Source organism: Macaca thibetana, chromosome 10, assembly GCF_024542745.1.
Source record: "Macaca thibetana thibetana isolate TM-01 chromosome 10, ASM2454274v1, whole genome shotgun sequence".
In the NCBI taxonomy this organism is placed as follows: domain Eukaryota; kingdom Metazoa; phylum Chordata; class Mammalia; order Primates; family Cercopithecidae; genus Macaca; species Macaca thibetana.
This window is the reverse complement of record NC_065587.1, coordinates 10,273,270-10,293,766: the sequence shown is the minus strand read 5'-3', so window position 1 is coordinate 10,293,766 and position 20,497 is coordinate 10,273,270. Positions and strand designations below refer to the sequence as shown.

General features: G+C 41.6%; 2 protein-coding genes and 1 pseudogene across 9 annotated transcripts in view; 1 reads left to right on the top strand and 2 right to left on the bottom strand.

The window, feature by feature from the left end:
- LOC126963577 (E3 ubiquitin-protein ligase RBX1) overlaps positions 1–20,497 on the top strand; it is a 598,764-nt gene that overhangs the window by 202,374 nt on the left and 375,893 nt on the right. Inside the window, exon 1 of one of the 6 annotated variants that reach the window (XM_050805837.1) lies at positions 4,198–4,201. The exons of the other annotated variants lie outside the window; for them this stretch is intronic. The gene's annotated coding sequence lies outside the window, so the exon portion shown is untranslated. Of the gene's footprint in view, positions 1–4,197; positions 4,202–20,497 lie in introns of those variants that run through there. 6 annotated transcript variants of the gene reach the window in all.
- Positions 1–20,497, bottom strand: part of MRTFA (myocardin related transcription factor A) — a 217,625-nt gene that overhangs the window by 165,382 nt on the left and 31,746 nt on the right. Inside the window, exon 1 of one of the 2 annotated variants that reach the window (XM_050805823.1) lies at positions 10,335–12,736. The exons of the other annotated variant lie outside the window; for it this stretch is intronic. Coding sequence (XP_050661780.1) covers positions 10,335–10,427 — 93 coding nt within the window. The 5' untranslated portion in view covers positions 10,428–12,736. Of the gene's footprint in view, positions 1–10,334; positions 12,737–20,497 lie in introns of those variants that run through there. 2 annotated transcript variants of the gene reach the window in all.
- LOC126963606 (60S ribosomal protein L4-like) lies at positions 1,429–4,038 on the bottom strand (annotated as a pseudogene). Its single transcript, XR_007729173.1, has one exon. The product of XR_007729173.1 is annotated as a 60S ribosomal protein L4-like (transcript).

Here is a 20,497-nt window from a genome sequence, read left to right as displayed (position 1 = left end):
GGCGTGGTGGCACACGCCTGTAGTCCCAGCTACTTGAGAGGCTGCGATGGTAGGATCGCTTGAACCCGGGAGGTGGAGGTTGCAGTGAGCCAAGATCGCACCACTGCACTCCAGCCTGGGCAAAAGAACAAGACTCCATCTCAAAAAAAAAAGTCAAGTCTCTCCTTATATTCACTTACTAAAAAACAAAAATATTACAACAAGTCCAGAGAAGTAATCACTTCTGCCAATCTGAAGGGAAGAAGAAACAAGGCAGTCCAGGCCTCAATACTGCTGAGCAGGAAGGCTCCATGGTATAACTTGTTCTAGATGTCTGAGGTCGATGATTACTACTTTAATTTTTAACTTGTATGCAAAACATTATATAAACTTTTTAAAAAATCCCATAGGCTAAATTTATAACAGAAAGTAATATATGCTGTATGATTCCACTTATATGAGGTACCTAGAGTGGTCAAAATCATAGACACAAAGTAGAATGGTAGTTTCCAGGGGGAAGGAGGAGGAGGGAATAGGGGCTTACTCGTTTAACGGGTGTAAAGTTTCAGTTTTACAAGCTGAAAAGAGTTCTGGAGATGGATGGTGATGATAGTTGCACAACATTATGAATGTATACAATACCACTGAACTATACACTTAAAATTATTAAGATGGTAAATTTCATGTGTATTTTACCACGATAAATGAAAGTGGGGGAAAGAAAGTAATAGTAAGGACGACATGACCAGAGTAACATTTTAAAAGCATCAATTAGACAGCTAAAACAACAGAGCTAGGTGATGGCAGGGGATGAGAGGCAGCAGAGAATGCAATTAGGAGGCTACTGGAGAAGTCTAAGAGAGAGATGAAGGTGGCTTAGCCAAGGGCAATAGTTGGGCAGACAGAGACAGTAAGACTTGGGATATATTTTTAAAGCCTGAGTTAAAATTTCATGAACATATATCCTAACACAGTATTTTTAACTGCAATTCATAATACACTGGTCACAGAATCAACATGCTAGGCCAACCTCAACATTTTGCAATTAAATAAAATGGAATAAAATAGAAACAACCAGATTACACTGCACCTAATAAGGGTAAGTATTATTTCATGAAACTTTTGTTTTAGATACCGATATACTTATGCGTGTAATGGGTCTCAATGTAAATACATCTTGAACTATGACCCACAGCCAAAAATGTTTGAGAAACATTGCCCTAGAGACCGATAAAATGGGAGGTGGAAGTTGAGAATAAATATATATTTTTTAATCTTTGTCAAAGTCCTATACTAGCCTCAAGTGAAACAAGCTACAACAAGTTAAATTACATACCTAATGAAATCTTATTGATCTGCCAAACAAATACATCATTTGCTCTTTAAAAAAAAAAAAAAAAAAGACGAAGAAGGAAAGAAAGAACAGGACAAACAATATCCAGGCATCACTGGAATGCCAGGCACAAATTGTATTATTTCCATCAACCATGAGGATACAAAGATTACTAAAGGAATAATGCCAATTTTCTTTAACCACTAAACCACCCTAGCCATTCAACTACTCTTAATTTTAGAGGTTAAACCCTACCAAAACACATTCATAATGGCAAACACCCTCAGAATCTTCAGGACAAAACCTTACTCTCCCAACTGAGAAAATATGGCCTAATTCCCCTTAAATAATTCAGAGATTACATACTACAGCTCTGAAGGATTCATCCAAAAAGCTTCCTGCCATGAGCAATAACTTTTTTTTTTCATTGATCAGGTCTTTATTTAAAATAAGCTGTCCAAAATTATTCGACCTTTATGGAATAAACCAACAGTTTATGCAGCAGGCTTCGTTTCCTCTGTGGTAAGTTTTTTTTTCAGCTGCTGATGTCTTGGTTGGTAGCTGCTGCCCTTTTTCCCACCAGAGGTTTCTTCTGCTTAACACCAACAACCTTCTTTCCTTTCTTCCCTACCACAGGCTTCTTGACTACAATCCCCTTTCTCATCTGATTTGGCCTCTAGTGCTGCTGCTGCTGCTGCTGCCGCCACCGCCGCCACCGCCACCACCACCGCCACCGCTGCCTCCTCCAACCGGAGTTTATGATTGCTGGACTGGCAAAGAATGGTGTTTCAGTACATGGTCTTTGCATATGGGTTTAGCTTCAACATGATTCTCAGGTTTTCCAGGAGGTTCTTCCTCAGGACTCTACAATGAATCTTCCTGCAACGTGCTTGAAGGGCTTTGGATGTCTGGGCTTTCCAAGATTCTGCTAAGGTCTGTATTGATCATCTTGTGCATGGAAAGACTGCAGTTACTCTTGAGGAAGCAGCTTTACACCAAGTGCCACACAATTCTCTAACTTCTAGAAAGAACTTTCAGTCCAAATGCAGAAACGTCCCACATGCCCATCAGGAGCAAGCTTCAAAATGTTCAGTTTGCTTACCATTAAGCAGAGTAATTCCAGGAATGTTTCTCAAGGATTTGACAATATGATCATCTTCATTATAGACCATGCAGGGTCCCTTGTGCTGGATACAATGGTTTCTCATTTTGCCCTTGCCAGCTCTCATTTGCTGAGAGGTATAGCCCTTTTTTGTATCACTCCAGGCTTTAAGTTTCTTACGTAGCAAAACAGCCTCCTTGATTGTCTTGTAGCCTTCAACTTTATCTCTGACCACCAAAAAAAGTCCAGGAACTTCCTTAATATGATGACCTTTAGACATGACCAGCACTGGTAAGGCAGAGGCACCCAGGGGAGAACAGATAGCATATCGTTTTCTGGGCTGTATTCACTCTACAGTGCCAACAGTGCCAGGTTTTGGTTGCTGCAAACATGTGGCCTCCATGACAGATATTTCCAAAAGCACCCTGGCCAGAACAGTGAGTCCCACCACCTCAAACTCTGGGAATGTGAGACCCAACTCTGCCAGTACCTCAAGACTCAGTAACAAGATAGGGCTGTCTGTTGTTTTTGTGCAAATTGGTGTGAACAAAGTTCACAATATCTGGTGAAATGGGAGCCTTGAATACAGGAAGCAAAGTGACATTTTTGCCAGATGACTCCCCTTTTTCAGAGTACACTGACAACAGTGGATGAGCACATGCCATGGAAAGGTAAGAAGGCCACACTCCAACATTTTTTTTTTGAGACAGAGTCTCGCTCTGTCGCCCAGGCTGGAGTGCAGTGGTGCGATCTCGGCTCACTGCAACCTCCGCCTCCTGGGTTCAAGCGGTTCTCCTGCCTCAGCCTCCTGAGTAGCTGGGATTACAGGCATGCATGCACCACCACACCCAGATAATTTTTGTATTTTTAGTACAGATGCGGATTCACCATATTGGTCAGGCTGATCTGGAACTCCTGACCTTGTGATCCACCCACTTTGGCCTTCCAAAGTGCTGGAATTACAGGCGTGAGCCACCACGCCCAGGCTCAACATTTTTTTATAACTAAGATAAAACATTATCTACTGATTTACCAAAGTATTTAGCTTAATTTCACAACAGTGACGCTACTGGCATTTTGGGTGAACAATTCTGAGTTTTCTGCACCAAATGCCAGTGGTGCATCCCTCACCCACAGTCACTTAACAACCGAAAATGCCTCCATACATTTCCAAATACCCTTTGGATATACGGTACCTTCCCCACTGAGAACCACTGAAAAATTTAGGTGGTAGCTGTCCTTAGATGAATAGATTGCCACTTAATGAACTGTGGCCTCCAATTCAGGTCAGAGATGTAAAGTAGTAACAGTGCCTTGAATTTAACCATTTCCAACATACATATTAAGATTATAGTCTGGGCCAGGTGCATTGGCTCACACCTAATATCCCAATGCTTTGAGAAGCCAAAGCCAGAGGACTGCTCGAGCCCAGGACTTCAAGACCACCCTGGGCAACACAGCGAGACTCCATCTCCACAAAAAATTTAAAAATCAGCCAGGCATAGTGGCACATGCCTGCAATCCTAGCTACTGAGGAGGCTGAGGCAGGATGACTGCTGGAGTCCAGGAATGCAAAGCTGCTGTGAGCTATGACGGTGCCACTGTATTTCAGCCTGGGGCAACAGAGTAACTTAACCTTGTCTCTGGAAAAAAAAAAAAAAAAAAAAAAAGATCATATAGTCTGAGGTAGAAATAATATTTACCATTTTTTTTCATAGCACTAGACAGTGCCTAAGTGTTATATTCAAAGTAATATGCAGCAAATGTAGACATGGTGGAAAGGGGGGTGTATGGTTAACATATGGATCCTACAAGTAACCTAAAAAAGTGAATCTAAATTTCCCCCCAAGATAGGGACAGAGACAATTACAGAAGGAATGTCTATGATTATTTCCTTGAGCAATGTCTATGAGGTACATTTATATGTTTATATATACATGTACAGCGTATAAAGGAAAAAGTCACTGCCTATTACAAGTTTTATCAGACTGAGAATAATAATATACAGGCTTACTGAACATCTGTGACCAGAAAAAGTACCAAATGCCTATGTAATCCTCAAAAAAACTTATATGGTATTACTATTCTATTTTACAAAGGAGAATACTAAAGTACAGAGAGGTTAAGTAACTGCTGAGCCAGGGTTCAAACCCAGACAACTCTAGACCCCTCAGTAAGAGCTGTATTGTTCCAAGGGATACATGAAAAGACTGGAGGAAGGAATTTTAAAAGCAGGAAAGAACTTGTCTGAAAACTATGAAAAATGTTAATAATGTCTACAAAAGTACAACTGTGAAAGGGTTGTCAGCAAAAATTCCTTATGACCTAAGGAAAACTAGATTTGCATCCCAAGGCTCTTAAGCAACTGTATTTAAACTTTGCACTTAAAAATTCACATTACAAGGCTGGGCACGGTGGCTCATGCCTTTAATCCCAGCAATTTGGGAGGCCAAGGCAGGCAAATCACAAGGTCAGGAGTTCAAGACCAGCCAGACCAACATGGTGAAACCACATCTCTAAATACAAAAATTAGCCAGGCATGGTGGCACGCGCCTGTAATCCCAGCTACTCAGGAGGCTGGGGCAGGAGAATCGCTTGAACCCAGGAGTTAAGAGGTTGCAGTGAGCCAAGATCGTGCCACTACACTCCAGCCTGGGTGACAGAGCAGACTCCGTCTCAAAAAAAAAAAAAAAAAAATTCACATTACAAAGAAGCTCAAATTAAACGAATTCTGAACTTCATTTTTTTGCATTTTTCACATATTGTCTTCCACATAATGCTCAATTTTTTTTTTTTTTTTTTTTTTTTTTTGGAGACGGAGTCTCGCTCTATCGCCCAGGCTGGAGTACAGTGGCCAGATCTCAGCTCACTGCAAGCTCCGCCTCCCGGGTTCACGCCATTCTCCTGCCTCAGCCTCCTGAGTAGCTGGGACTACAGGCGCCCACCAAGTCGCCCGGCTAGTTTTTTGTATTTTTTTTAGTAGAGACAGGATTTCACCGTTTTAGCCAGGATGATCTCAATCTCCTGACCTCGTGATCCGCCCGTCTCGGCCTCCCAAAGTGCTGGGATTACAGGTTTGAGCCACCGCGCCTGGCCATAATGCTCAATTTTTAAACACTGTTAGCCAGGTTAGTTTGTTACTCTAAGAAGACGTATTGCTACTGTGACAACCACATGGTACTTCTATACAAGAGATATCAAAAGTAAACAATTAGTATGGCTCTACAGATTATGTATCACAAACGGGAAAAGACAGTTTACAATGGATAAATCTGGCAGACAGGAACTCAACCAAATGATGAGATTTAACATCACCATTAATGAAACAAACCAATATGGCAGGTAGGCCTTTAAAAAGCTCAAGTGTAGCCAGGCGTGGTGGCTCATGCCTGCAATCCCAGCACTTTGGGAGGTCGAGGTGGGTGGATCATGAGCTTAGGAGTTTGAGACCAGCCTGGTCAACATGGTGAAACCCGTCTCTACTAAAAATACAAAAATTAGCCGGGCATGGTGGCACACACCTGTGATCCCAGTTACTCAGGAGGCTGAGGCACGAGAATCGCTTGAACCCAGGAGGCAGAGGTTGCAGTGAGCCAAGATCACACCATTGCACTCCAGCCTGGGTAACAGAGCAAGACTCCGTCTTAAAAAAAAAAAAAAAAAAAAAAAAAAGGAAAAGCTCAAATGTACGACAATATTCACATCTTTTACTGAGCATCTGAATACTTATGCACAGAGCAGAGTTCTCCAAATTAGCTAATACCTGATGTGTATACACACACAAGAAATAACCAATAAATTATTCCCTTTAAAAATAAATGAATAGCAGCTGGGCACAGTGGCTCACGCCTGTAACCCCACCACTTTAGAAGGCCAAGGCAGACGGATCACGAGGTCAAGAAATCGAGACCATCCCAGCCAACATGGTGAAACCCCATCTCTACTAAAAAAATACAAAAAATTAGCCAGGTGTAGTGGCACACGCCTGTAGTCCCAGCTACTTGGGAAGCTGAGGCAGGAGAATTGCTTGAACCTGGGAGGCAGAGGTTACAGTGAGCTGAGATCGCGCCACTGCACTCTAGCCTGGTGACAGAGCGAGACTCTATCTCACAAATAAATAAATAAATAAATAAATAGCAAATGAAATGAACAAAAACCCAGAATAATGAGCTCTTACTGAGAGGCCTGAGGCATTACAAGATAACAACTTTCAAAGAAAAAAATAACTTTGAATAAAAGCTAAATCCCTTCTTTTCAAGGTTACACTTTTTAAAAAGTGTTGAGAAAATGTAATAAAATAACAAATGAGTGGTATGTTTGACCAGTAATAAGAAATATATAAAGAAGAAGAGGAAAGAAGAGGTGTAATACGCAGAGTGGTGGAAAACTTCATGAGTGGAAGAAGATTAAATCTGATGCAGAACTTAATAAAACGTGTGCCTGACTTCAAAGGAAGTTAAAAAGTGGTGTTTACATGGGATCTTTTTGGGGCACTGGAAATGTAATACTGGAGTGGGGCAATGGTTGCACATCTCCACAAAATTACTAAAAATAAACTGTACACTTCAAACAGGCAAATTCTGTAGTATATAAATTACACCTCAATAAAGTTATTTTTAAAGAACTAATATTTGTTCAACAAAGAAGGAAAAATTACATTAAGTTTCTCTCACTAAACCATAAAAAGGAAGTGGCCAAGAGGAAAAGTACAGTAATTCATTCAATAGACAGAAAAATAAACATGGAAAAATGCATAGATTAAGAAATGTTAATGTGTCCACCTCAGCCCTTTAAAGGACAGTATAGTATCAGGTAATTCTGCTGCTCTTAACCAGATTTTTTTCACCTTTCATAGATATATGCACAAGTCCAAAGGAGAAGGAAGATTTCAGTTTAATTGCATATCACCTAGGAGAGAGCCGAACAATTTATTCTGACCCCCAGCTATTGCATGACTGAAAAACATAGAGATGGTATCTCCCATGAGAGAAGAATTTCAAGAGAAAATTTAAAAACAGAAAATCAAATTTATAATTGTTTTAAAAGAACGTGTGGACCAGGCATGGTGGCTCACGCCTGTAAATGCAAACACTTTGGGAGGCCGGGGTAGGAGAATCACCTGAGGCCAGGAGTTCAAGACCAACCCGGACAATACAGTGAGACGTCAGTCTCTACAAAAAAAATTTTGTTTTTTTTTTTTTAATTAGCCAGGCATGGTGGCACATGCCTGCAGTCCTAGCTACTCTGGAGGCTGAGGCAGAAGGATCACTTGAACCCAGGAGTTCAAGGCTACAGTGAACTGTAATTGTTCCACACTGCAATTCAGTTTGGGTAACAAATCAAGACCCTGTCTCTCAATAAAAAACAAACAAACAAACAAACAAAACTGTGGAAAATTTTTTTTTTTTTTTTTTTTGAGACAGGGTCTCACTCTGTCACCCAGGCTGGAGTGCAGTGATGCAATCACAGCTCACTACAGCCTCTACTTCCCAGGCTCAAGCAATCCTCCCACCTCAGCCTCTCTAGCAAATGGGACTACAGGCACATGTCACCATGCCCGGCTAATTTTTCTGGTGTTTTTTGTAGAGACAGGGTTTCACCATGTTGCCCAGGCTGGTTTCAAACTCCTGGATTCAAGCAATTCATCCACCTCAGCCTCCCAAAGTGCTGGAATTACAGGCATGAACTACCACACCCAGCCTGGTAATTTCTTTACAAGCATAATGACAACAGTCAATTCCCTCAACCAGGTGAAACAGCCAAATGGGGAATTTTCTTGGTATTTTTGGAGAAGATTAATTTGCATTGGCTCAGGGACTTTTGCAGAAGTTTCCCAAAACAGCAGTACTGTACTTTTTTACTCCATTTGCAGATACAGAGATCAAGCAAAACTGCACCTATAAACAACCCCAATCCACATTTGCTTTGAGCTCTGAAAATATATATATATATATTTTTTTTTTTTTTTTTGAGACGGAGTCTCGCTGTGTCTCCCAGGCTGGAGTGCAGTGGCGTGATCTCGGCTCACTGCAAGCTCCGCCTCCCGGGTTCACGCCATTCTCCCGCCTCAGCCTCCCAAGTAGCTGAGACTACAGGCGCCCGCCACCACGCCCGGCTAGTTTTTTGTATTTTTAGTAGAGACGGGGTTTCACCATGTTAGCCAGGATAGTCTCGATCTCCTGACCTCGTGATCCACCCGCCTCGGCCTCCCAAAGTGCTGGGATTACAGGCTTGAGCCACCGCGCCCGGCCTGAGCTCTGAAAATATTAACCTACACTGACCTCTCCTGCACCAACTTCAGCAAATCCTAGGTCAAGAGTCTCAACTTCCCAAAACAGCACAGGTGTCTCTAATTTCAGACCTGCTAGTCTCCACCCTGCCTTTGGCTAATCAGTAGCAAGCCCCCCAAAAAAGAAAACTAACTCATATAATTATTTTCTTTCCTTCTCCAGAAAACAAATGAAATAACATGAAACACTACACAATTCTATATCCTCTAAATGGCTATTATAAACAGTTCAAGACACTGAGTCACAATATTATTCACCTAGACTTGAAAAACCGTAATATCAATGAACTTGATATATTTCAATAAAAGAACATACATGAAAATTTACAGTACAATGCCTAACTCCAGCAGGAATTCAATAAAAGTTGGTACCTTTCTTTACTTTCCATTAATTTTTATCACACAGTGTTTCCATGAAACAGTTTATTATCCCAATATAAAAGTAGAACAATAGAAAAAAGATAATTTACTGACTGATCACACAGACCACACCCAGAAAATTCAGACCACTAAATGACAATGAAGGATTCATTTACAGAAGTTAAACTTTAATCTACCATCTCCTCCTCCTTCCTAGACAGCAGTGTCAATTCCAAGGCCACGTTCCTTCTGCTACAGGAAGTGGCTACACTGTTTTTCCCTGCAGCAAGGTACTAAAGGTTTCTCTTCTTTGTGACTGAGAGAAAGCCAGTCTCAAGAACCTGTGCTAAGTGTAGATGCAGCAAGAGTCCAGACTGACATCAACCCATAGAACCACACACACAAGTTTACAGAATTCCTGGTTGGGAAGTCCTGTTTTGACTGTCAAGTTTACTCTCCAACTGAGCCAGGTCTCCTGTACCAATGAGCAAGAGGAATCTCAACATACCTTTGGTGACAGAAAACTAGAACTACATGAACTAGCACTAGCCTTTACCTTGACACAAAATATTCTGACAGAAATAGTTTTGCAGAGCTGCGTGAACTGCCATCTATAGCTCTTTTTGCAGGCACCTGACATAAGACAGATATATAAGCCAAAGCTGTATCTGGTGTACGTTTGTTCAGGCCCCGGAGCTTAAGATAGGAACAAAGCATGCTGTGTCAAATCAAACTCTAGTGGTTACAGATGGACAGATCCTGTCATCAGTAAGAAAATTTACAGTTGCCAGTAATGGCCTGGCTACTGTCTAGTCAGGTCCTTTGTTGCATTTAGTCTACCATTCACACAGGCTACTGATTTTTAGAGTGATCAGAAGAAGCCAGACTACCATTACCCACTACCCTAAATTGGTTTACATAATGGCTCCAACACAAAAACTTCTGCCCCCAGGGACTGGATTAAAGAGGTAGGAGTATGTGTGGGTGGGTACATGTGTAAATTCATGGTTCTGTTCTAGGACCACCAACATTTTACATTGGTTATGCTGTTTCTTAGCATTCTCTACATTCTAACGAGATACTAGATGTAGTCCACAACACTGGATAAACCACATGACAGACCATCAACCGGCACGATGAGTGACACTGAAAAAGATAATGTTTCCCCAAACAACAGTCAAACCTGATCTATTCTAGGTCAGTATAACTGAAGATACTAACGACCACATTAGGAAAGGAGGGAGGGAAGAGTAAATAAATCTGGGACCTACCTTGCTTACAATTCCCACAGACAGATGAAATTCAATTCCATGCCAACCATACCCTCCGATCACTACAACACAAACAGAAAAATAAAAGTTCATGCAATATAAACAGTTCTTCCCATTCCTAAAAGGAATTTGGTTTCAAAGGTAAGAAGCTGTTTCTTATCTCCTTTCAATCCTCTCCATGCCCACAACAGTGTTAAAGAGTTCTGTCACTGGTAAAAAGGCCCATATAAGTGGAGTTAAATAATAGGTAACACTGATTGAGCACTTCCTATATGCTAGTTACTGTTGCAAGTGCTTAAATATTAAAACTAAATCTCACAACTCTATAAGTGTTTTTATTAACTCATTTTATATCCAAATGACAATTGTCCTATACCTCTGAAAATTGCTCTTATTGATGTTAATAAATGCCCTTTTTTTTGTTTTTTTTTTGGACACAGAGTCTCGCTATCACCAGGCTGGAGTGCAATGGCGCAATTTCAGCTCACGGTAACCTCCGCATCCTGGGTTCAAGCGATTTCTCTGCCCAGCCTGAATAGACTGGGACTACAGGTGCGCACCATCACATCCGGCTATTTTTTTGTATTTTAGTAGAGACGGGGTTTCACCACGTTGGCCAGGATGGTCTCGATCTCCTGACCTCGTGATCCACCTGCCTCGGCCTCCCAAAGTGCCGGGATTACAGGTGTAAGCCACCACGCCCGGCCAAGAAATGCTTTTTAAAAAAACATAGGCAATCTCTACTTATTGTAATGGTTTGTATATGTAAGTGCTCTATATTCATCATTTACTTCTTGAGTCCTCACAATGTGATTAGCACTAATACCAGGCGCTGAAGAGGATTCATTCTCTTCACTTAAGGAGTTGAGAAACTAGCTGGACAGATGAGACAAAACAAAAAACAGTTCAAGAAATGGAAATCCTTATTATGAGGCATAATACAGCCTCTTTGTGCAAACATTCACAGTAAAAAATCGGTAAGCTCTGGAGAAAAGGGACGAAGGCTTTACATAACAGATGCGATAAAACCGGACCTTTAAAAATAAGTTAGATTGGCGGAGTGGAGAAAGTCTTTACAGACAAGGAAAAGAGAACAAAGACATGACAATAGAGACAGAATCAGTGTTATATCTAGAGTCCTTTTTTTTTTTTTTCCTGTTGCCCAGGCTGCAGTGTGGTGGCAAGATCACAGCTCACCGCAGCCTCAAATTCCTGGGATCACATAATTCTCCCATCTCAACCTCTCAAGTACATGGAATCACAAGCACACACTACCATGCCCAGCTAATTTTTGTATTTTTTATAGAAATGGGGTGTCACTATGTTGTCCAGGTTCATCTCAAACTCCTGGGCTCAAGCCATCCTCCAACCTTGGCCTCCCAAAATGCTGGGACTACAGGCATGAGCCACCATGCCTGGCCCTGAAGTCTTTCATAATCTGATCCCACCCAGTCTCACTAGCCTTTGCTCTCTGGCCACTAATGTCCTTCCTCCTCCCCATTACCCACACCAAACTTCCTCCTAGAACATACTGTCTTTGATAGTTCTACTGTTTCTCCTACTGCCTACAATGTTCTCCTTTCCCTGGTGGGTAACATTAACCCTGGCACTCAAAAAAATATAGCCTCTGTTGTAAATAATTTTTATTACTTAAGATCCAACTGAGGCTCAGTGTCGTGGCTCAGTTGGAAGAAGAAAGAAAGACAAAAGAAAATCAATTTAGAGGTTTGACTGTTATCAAAAAAGGAGGGAAAAAAACAATTCCCAATTAAATAAACGAACTGTGGTTTTTAAGCAGTTCACCTCAACAGATATGGTTACATATACCCTCAAACTGAACACCTATGAAAAGTGCCTATAATCCTAGCACTTTGGAAGGGCAGGGCGGGAGGATCACTTGAGGCCAGGAGTTCAAGACCAGCCTGGCTAATAAGGCAAAACCCCATCTCTACTAAAAATGCAAAAATTAGGCTGGGTGCAGTGACTCACGCCTGTAATCCCAGCACTTTGGGAGGTCAAGGCGGGCGGATCACTTGAGGTCAGGAGTTCAAGACCAGCCTGGCCAACATGGTGAAACCCTGTCTGTACTAAAAACACAAAAACTAGCCGAACGTGGTGGCGTGTACCTGTGGTCCCAGCTACTCAGAGAATGACACACAAGAATCCTTGAACCTAAGAGGCAGAAGCTGCAGTAAGCCAAGATTGCACTGCTGCACTATGGCCTAAGTGATGGCGAGACTGCATCTCAAAAAAAAAAAAACAAAAAACAAACAGCTGGGAGTGGTGGTGCATACCTGTAATCCCAGCTACTCGGGAGGCTGAGGCATGAGAATCACTTGAACCTGGGAGGTGGAGGCTGCAATGAGCCGAGATCACGCCACTGCACTCCAGCAGCCTAGGTAACAGAGTGAGACTCTGTCTCCAAAAAAAAAAAGCCAAATGAAACATTTTTCTAAAGCGGTTCCCAATGCCCCCAAGTATTACTCTACTCATCTCTCCTCCATGCTCCCATAGCATCTATTTCTCTGTTAACACCGTTAAAATATTTGGTTGTCCCCAGGTTTTCTTTTTCCTTTCTCTCTTACTTGTCTGAACAAGAATCATCCTTTACACAACTTTGTATCTCGCAAGACCTAGCAGGGCCTGGCAAGTAACAGGTGCTCATTATACACTTGCTGACTGAAGGCCCAACTGACCAGAATTTACAAAGTGAATAACGATCCATTTAAACAATCTGTTGTGTCAAAAACTGGTGTACTTCTACATTCTCACGAATATGTCTGCTACATAATTACACCAACAATTCATGCACAAAAAATTAAAGTGGATTCACTAAAAACCACCAACTAGTTTTTGCTTGACAACACAAACAGGTTCTCATCCATGTCAACTAGAACATACATTAAAGATAAAATAATTTGGTTGATAATTTAAATATTATGGTTGGTGATCTTTCTTACTAAAACGATGCCACAGCTTTCTATGTAGAGTAATTAAAGGTATTTACATTGGCTTTAGTCATGGATAAAGGAGGTTACACATTTAGAAGTCCAATACAAATCCAAAGTTTATTTTTAGAAGCTTTCCATATGGTAGGAGTTTAAGAAATAAAACGGCAGACTTCTCTCTGCTGAAAGCAGAGGGTAGTAGAGCACTAAAGGAGCAAACCCTCTCCCGACTCTGTTCCTGGCACTGTTTCACACAAAGAGTAAAGTGTAGGGTAAGTGAGAGCCTCACTGAAAATCAGTCACCCAAGGCAACAGGCATTTTGAATGTCTGCACTATTTGAAGGCTTAAGTACTAATTTTATACATGCCCATGTTCATTTAGAACATATTTATGGCTTGGAACTTTAAAAATTTTCTAATGGGCTAGTTTGTCCACATGTTAATTGAGTCTGCCAGGTTTGAACATGCCAAGCTTAAAATACTCTCCAGATCGTTATGCAAAGGTATGAGCTCAATCTTTTATTATCAGGAAAAGGAATTTAGGAGCGAATGACTAAAACAATAGTCTTTCAATGAAAGCTATAACAGAAAAAGTCAACTCCTAAATAGTGATGAGCTACTTTTTAAAAATACCTGACAGATTTCTTACATTAATCTCAAATTAAGATACTGGATTTTAGCTCAAAGTTGTCAGACAATGTATGTTTTGGTGGTTGTTTCCCTCCCCCGGCTCTCCCCAGCCTCCTAGAGAATGTATCTTGAAATTGATTTCTACGTGAGACCATCTTATATAAAGGTTGCTTTAGTCATCCACTGACTAAGCCCCTTTAGAATCCAAGTCTCACTCATTTTATATTGAAATGAATTCTATTTTTATATGAACAGTATTATAAGCAAAATTCTTTTAATCTTTTATCAGCATTAGAGAAATGCCAATAAAACCTAGAATAACTACACTTTTATAACAAGAACCTCAGAAACTAACACATTCACTCTTTTCATTTTTAGTTGGGGAACTACAGCACAAGAGTTCAGTGATCTGATAAAAGAAAAATGAGCCACAATCTGATTACTAGTCCAATGCATTTATTCTACTACATACTACTAAACATACAGTTTTTGAAATTACAACAGAAAAGTTTAAATATCCATTCCCTAACTGGGAAGATTTTAAAAATTAGATGTGTGTGCCCCCCCAAAATTGGAAATATTGTTCCTTAAAAACTTGAGTATTAGAGGCCAGGCACCGTAGCTCACACCTGTAATCCCAGTACTTTGGGAAGCCGAGGAGGGCGAATCACCCGAGGTCGGGAGTTCAGCCTAACCAACATGGAGAAACTCTGTCTCTACTAAAAAAGGCCGGGCGCGGTGGCTCAAGCCTGTAATCCCAGCACTTTGGGAGGCCGAGACGGGTGGATCACGAGGTCAGGAGATCGAGACCATCCTGGCTAACACGGTGAAACCCCGTCTCTCCTAAAAAAATACAAAAAACTAGCCGGGCAAGGTGGCGGGCGCCTGTAGTCCCAGCTACTCGGGAGGCTGAGGCAGGAGAATGGCGTGAACCCGGGAGGCGGAGCTTGCAGTGAGCCGAGATCGCGCCACTGCACTCCAGCCTGGGTGACAGGGCGAGACTCCGTCTCAAAAAAAAAAAAAAAAAAGTTTTCCTTACATTCCAAAGGGGATGAGAATAATTTTTACAATCTAAGATGACATTATCCTTATCTTCTAAAAAACAAATTTCCTAACCAAAAAAAAAAAAAAAAAAGCAATTTCATAGAATTCTGGGTCTTCTTTCAAACAAGCACTTCTTTGGAAAGAATGCCATTGATCCATTTTAATTTAGGGGAAGGGAATGCAAAGAATAAAAAGAAACTTGCCAGGCACAGTGGCTCACACCTGTAATCCCAACACTCTGGGAGGCAGAAGCGAGTGGACTGTTCGAACCCAGGAGTTTGAGACCAGACTGTGCAGTATGGCAAAATCCCAACTCTACAAAAATACAAAAATTAACCAGGCATGGTGGTGTTTGCCTAAAGTCCCAACTACTCAGGAGGCTGAGGTAGGAGGATCGCTTGACCCCAGGAGGTTGAGGCCGCAGTGAGATATGATTACACCACTGCACTCCAGCCTGAGTGACAGAGTGAGACACTGTCTCTTTAAAAAAAAAAGAAGAAAGAAAGGGAAAGGAACAAAAATGGAATGAAGAAGGGAAAAAGGAAAAGGAAGAAAGACAAAAGAAAATCAATTTAGAGGTCTGACTTATCAAAAAAAAGGAGAGAGAAAATAACAATTTTCAGTTAAATGAATAAACTGTGGGGGTTTTTTGGAATTGTGGTTTTTAAGCAGTCCACCTCAACAGATATGGTTACATAGCTCCTCAAACTGAATACCTATGAAAAAAATCTTAATCTCTCTCTGCCTGATTCCTCTGTTCGCTCTGTCTTCTGCACCCAAAGAGAAGATTAAATAAACTGGGCCCCCTGAAACAGGTAAGGGAGGCAGAAGTGCTAATCCATGTCATGTAGTTCCTGCAAAGTGCTGGTAATGATTAAAGTGATCCAAGAGTCTTAAAGGAGTCCAGAGAAACCACTGTGCTCCTAGGCATATCCATAACCTCCTACAAGAAGCAATACACTCTGCTGCCTTTCATATCCACAACAAATCTTTCCTTTCCGATTATCAGTGTGATGTGCATAGAGATTTTAAAGAACAGTTAAGGCAGGGCATGCTGGCTCACACTTGTAACCTCAGCATTTTGATAGGCTGAGATTACATTTGATTAAGGTGACAAGAGGAAAATGGAAGCAATACCTGTATATATTAAAAAGGAAGAGAGAAAATAAAGAAGGCCTATGTAGCCTGCTGGTCAACCCAGATGCAGAATTCAACCGAACATGCTCATGTGCTCATTAAGGTACCATAACATATGCAATACTTTACAAAATAAAAAACTACAGTCTTGGCCTGGCTCGGTGGCTCACGCCTGTAATCCCAGCACTTTGGGAGGCCGAGGCAGGCGGATCACAAAGTCAGGAGTTCAAGACCAGCCTGGCCAACACAGTGAAACTCCGTCTCTTCTGAAAATACAAAAATTAGCTGGGCGTAGTGGTACACACCTGTAGTCCCAGCTACTCAGATGACTGAGGCAGGAGAATGGCTTGAACCCAGGAGGTGGAGGTTGCAGTGCCATTGCACTCCAGCCTGGGCAACAAAGCAAGACTCCATCTCAAAAAAAAAAAAAAAAAAAAAAAAAAAGCTACAATTTCAAACTGTCCACTTATAAGAAGAGCTTCAAACTCTATAAAAGCTCCCAGTTTTCCCTTCATCTGCCAGTATCCCATAACAAGCATCTACTCTTTGACCATTACTAAGACTCAGACATAGTAGCTCCAGAGATGTAGATACGGCTCTTTCCTTTTTAAACTGCAAAGCAAAACCCACTTTACAATTTTTAAGTTTTTGAACTTTTGTTTTTTTGAGACACGATCTTGCTCTATTGCGCAGACTGGATCAGTGGCACATCTACAGCTCAATGCAACCTCAAACTCCTTGGCTCAAGCGCTCCTCCCTGCCTCCGCCTTCAGAGGAGCCAGACTACAGGCATGTGCCACCATGCCCGGCTAATTTTTATTTTTGTAGAGACAGAGTCTATTTTGCCCAGGCTCGTGTCAAACTCCTGGCTTCAAGCGATCCTCCTGCCTTGACCTCCTAAAGTGCTGGGATTACAGGCATGAGCCACCATGCCCAACTTCGAAGTAATGTTTTTTAACACTTCCATTTTACTATCTTATAGAAGATGACAAAACATAAATTTAATTTAGCCTAGACTCTAGCCTAGTTTTATAATAAGTTAATTTCAGCAATTACCACATAGATGACAAAAAAAAAATACTCATTGTTTGATACTGATTAATTCTGAATGACTGGCCATAACCTTTAAAGCCTGAAGATCAGCTGGACATGGTTACACTGAGCTATGGATGTGCCACTATGATCCAACCTGGGTACCAGAACAAGACCTTGTCTCTTTGAAAAAAATGAAAAATTAAAATTAAATAAATAAAATAATATAATATAAAGCTTGAAGATCAAGACTGAAATCCCCTTCCCACCATAGTCAGAGGTAGGGGGCCAAATCTCAGTAAATGAGGGAGAATAACAAAAATATAATGAGTTCCTGGCATCTGTCACCAACAGTGAATTCATCCTGATAGCAACTGGAACATTCCAGTGATCCTAGCAATGAGGAACATCAATGTAACATACTCCTCTTGTTTTAAACGCAAATTTTTCTCTCCTGTTCCCTGGAATGTCCCAAAACAAGAGAATGGTCCAGAGCCTGAGAACAAAGCACCTAGAAAGAAGAACAATACACAGAGGGACTGAAGGTCATTGGAGAAATCGCAAAATCACACCATCTCAGCATTGGAAAGTGATCATCATGTGTCAACAAGTATTTTCCGAGTGACCATGTGCTAGATGCTAAGGAAACAGATGATTTTGACAAAATACCTATTCAAGTCATGTGTGCTAAGTACTTCAATAGAGGAGTTAACTAAGGGACATGGGAGTATAGCAGAAAGAATAAAAGAGCAGATTTTTCAAAATAAGTTGCCAAGAATGAACTTGGGATCACCACATCCACCATCTGCCAATATTACATGCAGAAGAATCGTGGTGATTCAGGATAAGGAGAAAGTAAGGCTACAGTCGCAGCAGGGCTAGGACTTGTAGCCTCCTAGAATCAAGTTCTTGTTCTCCTAGATGGTTGGTTTAAAAAATAGTTAAAGGCACTCCTGTAGTCCCAGCACTTTGGGAGGCCAAGGCAGGTGGATCACCTGAGGTCAAGAGTTCAAGACCAGCCTGGCCAACATGGTAAAACCCCATCTCTACTTAAAAAAAAAAAAAAAAATTAGCCAGGCATGGTGGCATGTGCCTGTAATCCCAGCTGCTCGGGAGGCTGAGGCAGGTGAATCACTTGAATCCAGGAGGTGGAGGTTGCAGTGAGCCAAGATCACGCCACTGCACTCCAGCTTGGGCAACAGAGCGAGACTCTGTCTCAAAAAAAAAATAGTTGGCCGGGAGCGGTGGCCACGCCTGTAATCCCAGCACTCTGGGAAGCCGAGGCGGGTGGATCACGAGGTCAGGAGACCAAGACCATCCTGGCTAACACAGTGAAACCCCGTCTCTACTAAAAAATAGAAAAAAATTAGCTGGGCGAGGTGGCGGGCGCCTGTAGTCCCAGCTAATCAGGAGGCTGAGGCAGGAGAATGGCGTGAACCCGGGAGGCGGAGCTTGCAGTGAGCCAATATCACGCCACTGCACTCCATCCTGGGCGACAGAACGAGACTCCACCTCAAAAAAAAAAAAAAATAGTTAAAGATCATTATGATCATGTCTGTCCCCCTTCATTTCTTCTTCACAAAAAAACTGGCATCACAAGAAAGCACAGTTCTAGTCCAACCATTCACTCAGTGCCAATCTCAGATAGTACTTAATCCTTTAAAATATTTGCTGAGAAAATAGTGCCTTCCCTTCCTGCAGAAAATTGTATGTACACACTAGGCTATTTACAGAGGTCTAGGTTACAACTTTAACTTCCAGAATAAAACTAACCATAATCACTACTAATGCCATGTGACCTTCCCTCTGGCCGAAGCTCTAAACTGTCTACCTCCCAAGGCTTAGAGAAGTCTTTCTAGCACCGAGGCTTCTGACACTTCGGCTCTTCATTTTACTGCTAATTATGACTCTCAGGAATTCACCCACAAAGAACTACAGGAATTTACTCTATTAATCCACAAACCACATTTCATTTTCATTTTCCAGACAAATCTTAAAGGCCTGTAATTTACAACGTCAAAAAGTATCAGATCTCCAAAGGGAAAAACTTATCCCTGACACAGGAGTTTTTTCTTATTGGTAACCTCTCTCTATCCAATAGAAACATACTTAACTACCATAACATATTCTAACAACTGCTGCTATTTCAGCAATTACAATAGAGTATATGCTTTGGATAGTGAGTCAGGCCTTGGGAGTGGCTTAGCACATGGAAATTCACCAGCTGGCATTTACACTGAGATTCAAGAGAACAAATGGAATTTTTGCATCAGGTTTTTCCAAGAGTTAACTAGTTTTTAAATCGACTATACTCTTCTGAATTATTTACAGATGAAATGGTAAAATGTCTGAATTTTATTTTAAAATATGAAGGAGGAGGTGTGGAGTAATGTTAAACAAGATTAGTCATGTGTTGAAAAACAAATTTTTTTTTTACTTTTTTTTTTTTTAATTTATAGAGATGAGGTCTCACTAGGTTGCCCAGGCTTCTCCTTGAACTCCTGGGCTCAAGTGATCCTCCCACCTTGGCCTCCCATAGTGCTGTGATTACAGGCGTGAGCCACCGTGCCCCGCCCCTGAATACTGTTGAAGTTGGGTGATAGGCCCATGGTGGTGGTTCACCGCATTATTCTCTTTGTTTTTGTATGTGTTTCAAATGTTCCATATTAAAGATTTCAAAATAAATTTTACTAATATCATGACCTGGTGAACTTGGAAAACAGATAAGCAAAGTGATTCTTGGAACCAGTGACCTCCATAATCCACCTGAGTAAAAGCTGTTAGATCCTTAAGAGATACCTAAATTCTGGCCAAGTGTGGTGGCTCCCGCCTGTAATCCCAGCACTTTGGGAGACCAAGGCAGGCAGATTGCAAGGTCAGGAGTTTGAGAACAGCATGGCCAACATGGTGAAACCTCGTCTCTACTAAAAATATAAAAATTAGCCTGGCATGGTGGCACACACCTATAATCCCAGCTACGCAGGAGGCTGAGGCAGGAGAATCGCTTCAACTCAGGATGTGGAGGTTGCAGTGAGCCGAGATCACACCACTGCACTCCAGCCAGGTTACAGAGCAAGACTGCATCTCAAAAAAAAAAAAAAAAAGAGATACCTAAATTCCTTTCCTTCCCTTCCTTCCCTTCCTTCCCTTCCTTCCCTTCCTTCCCTCCCTCCTTCCCTCCCTTCCTTCCTTCCTTTATTTTTTTTTTTGAGACTGAGTCTAGCTCTGTTGCCCAGACTGGAGTGCAGCGGCGTGATCTCGGCTCACTGCAAGCTCTACCTCCCAGGTTCACACCATGCTCCTGCCTCAGCCTCCCGAGTAGCTGAGACTACAGGTGCCCCCCACCAGGCCCGGCTAATTTTTTTGTATTTT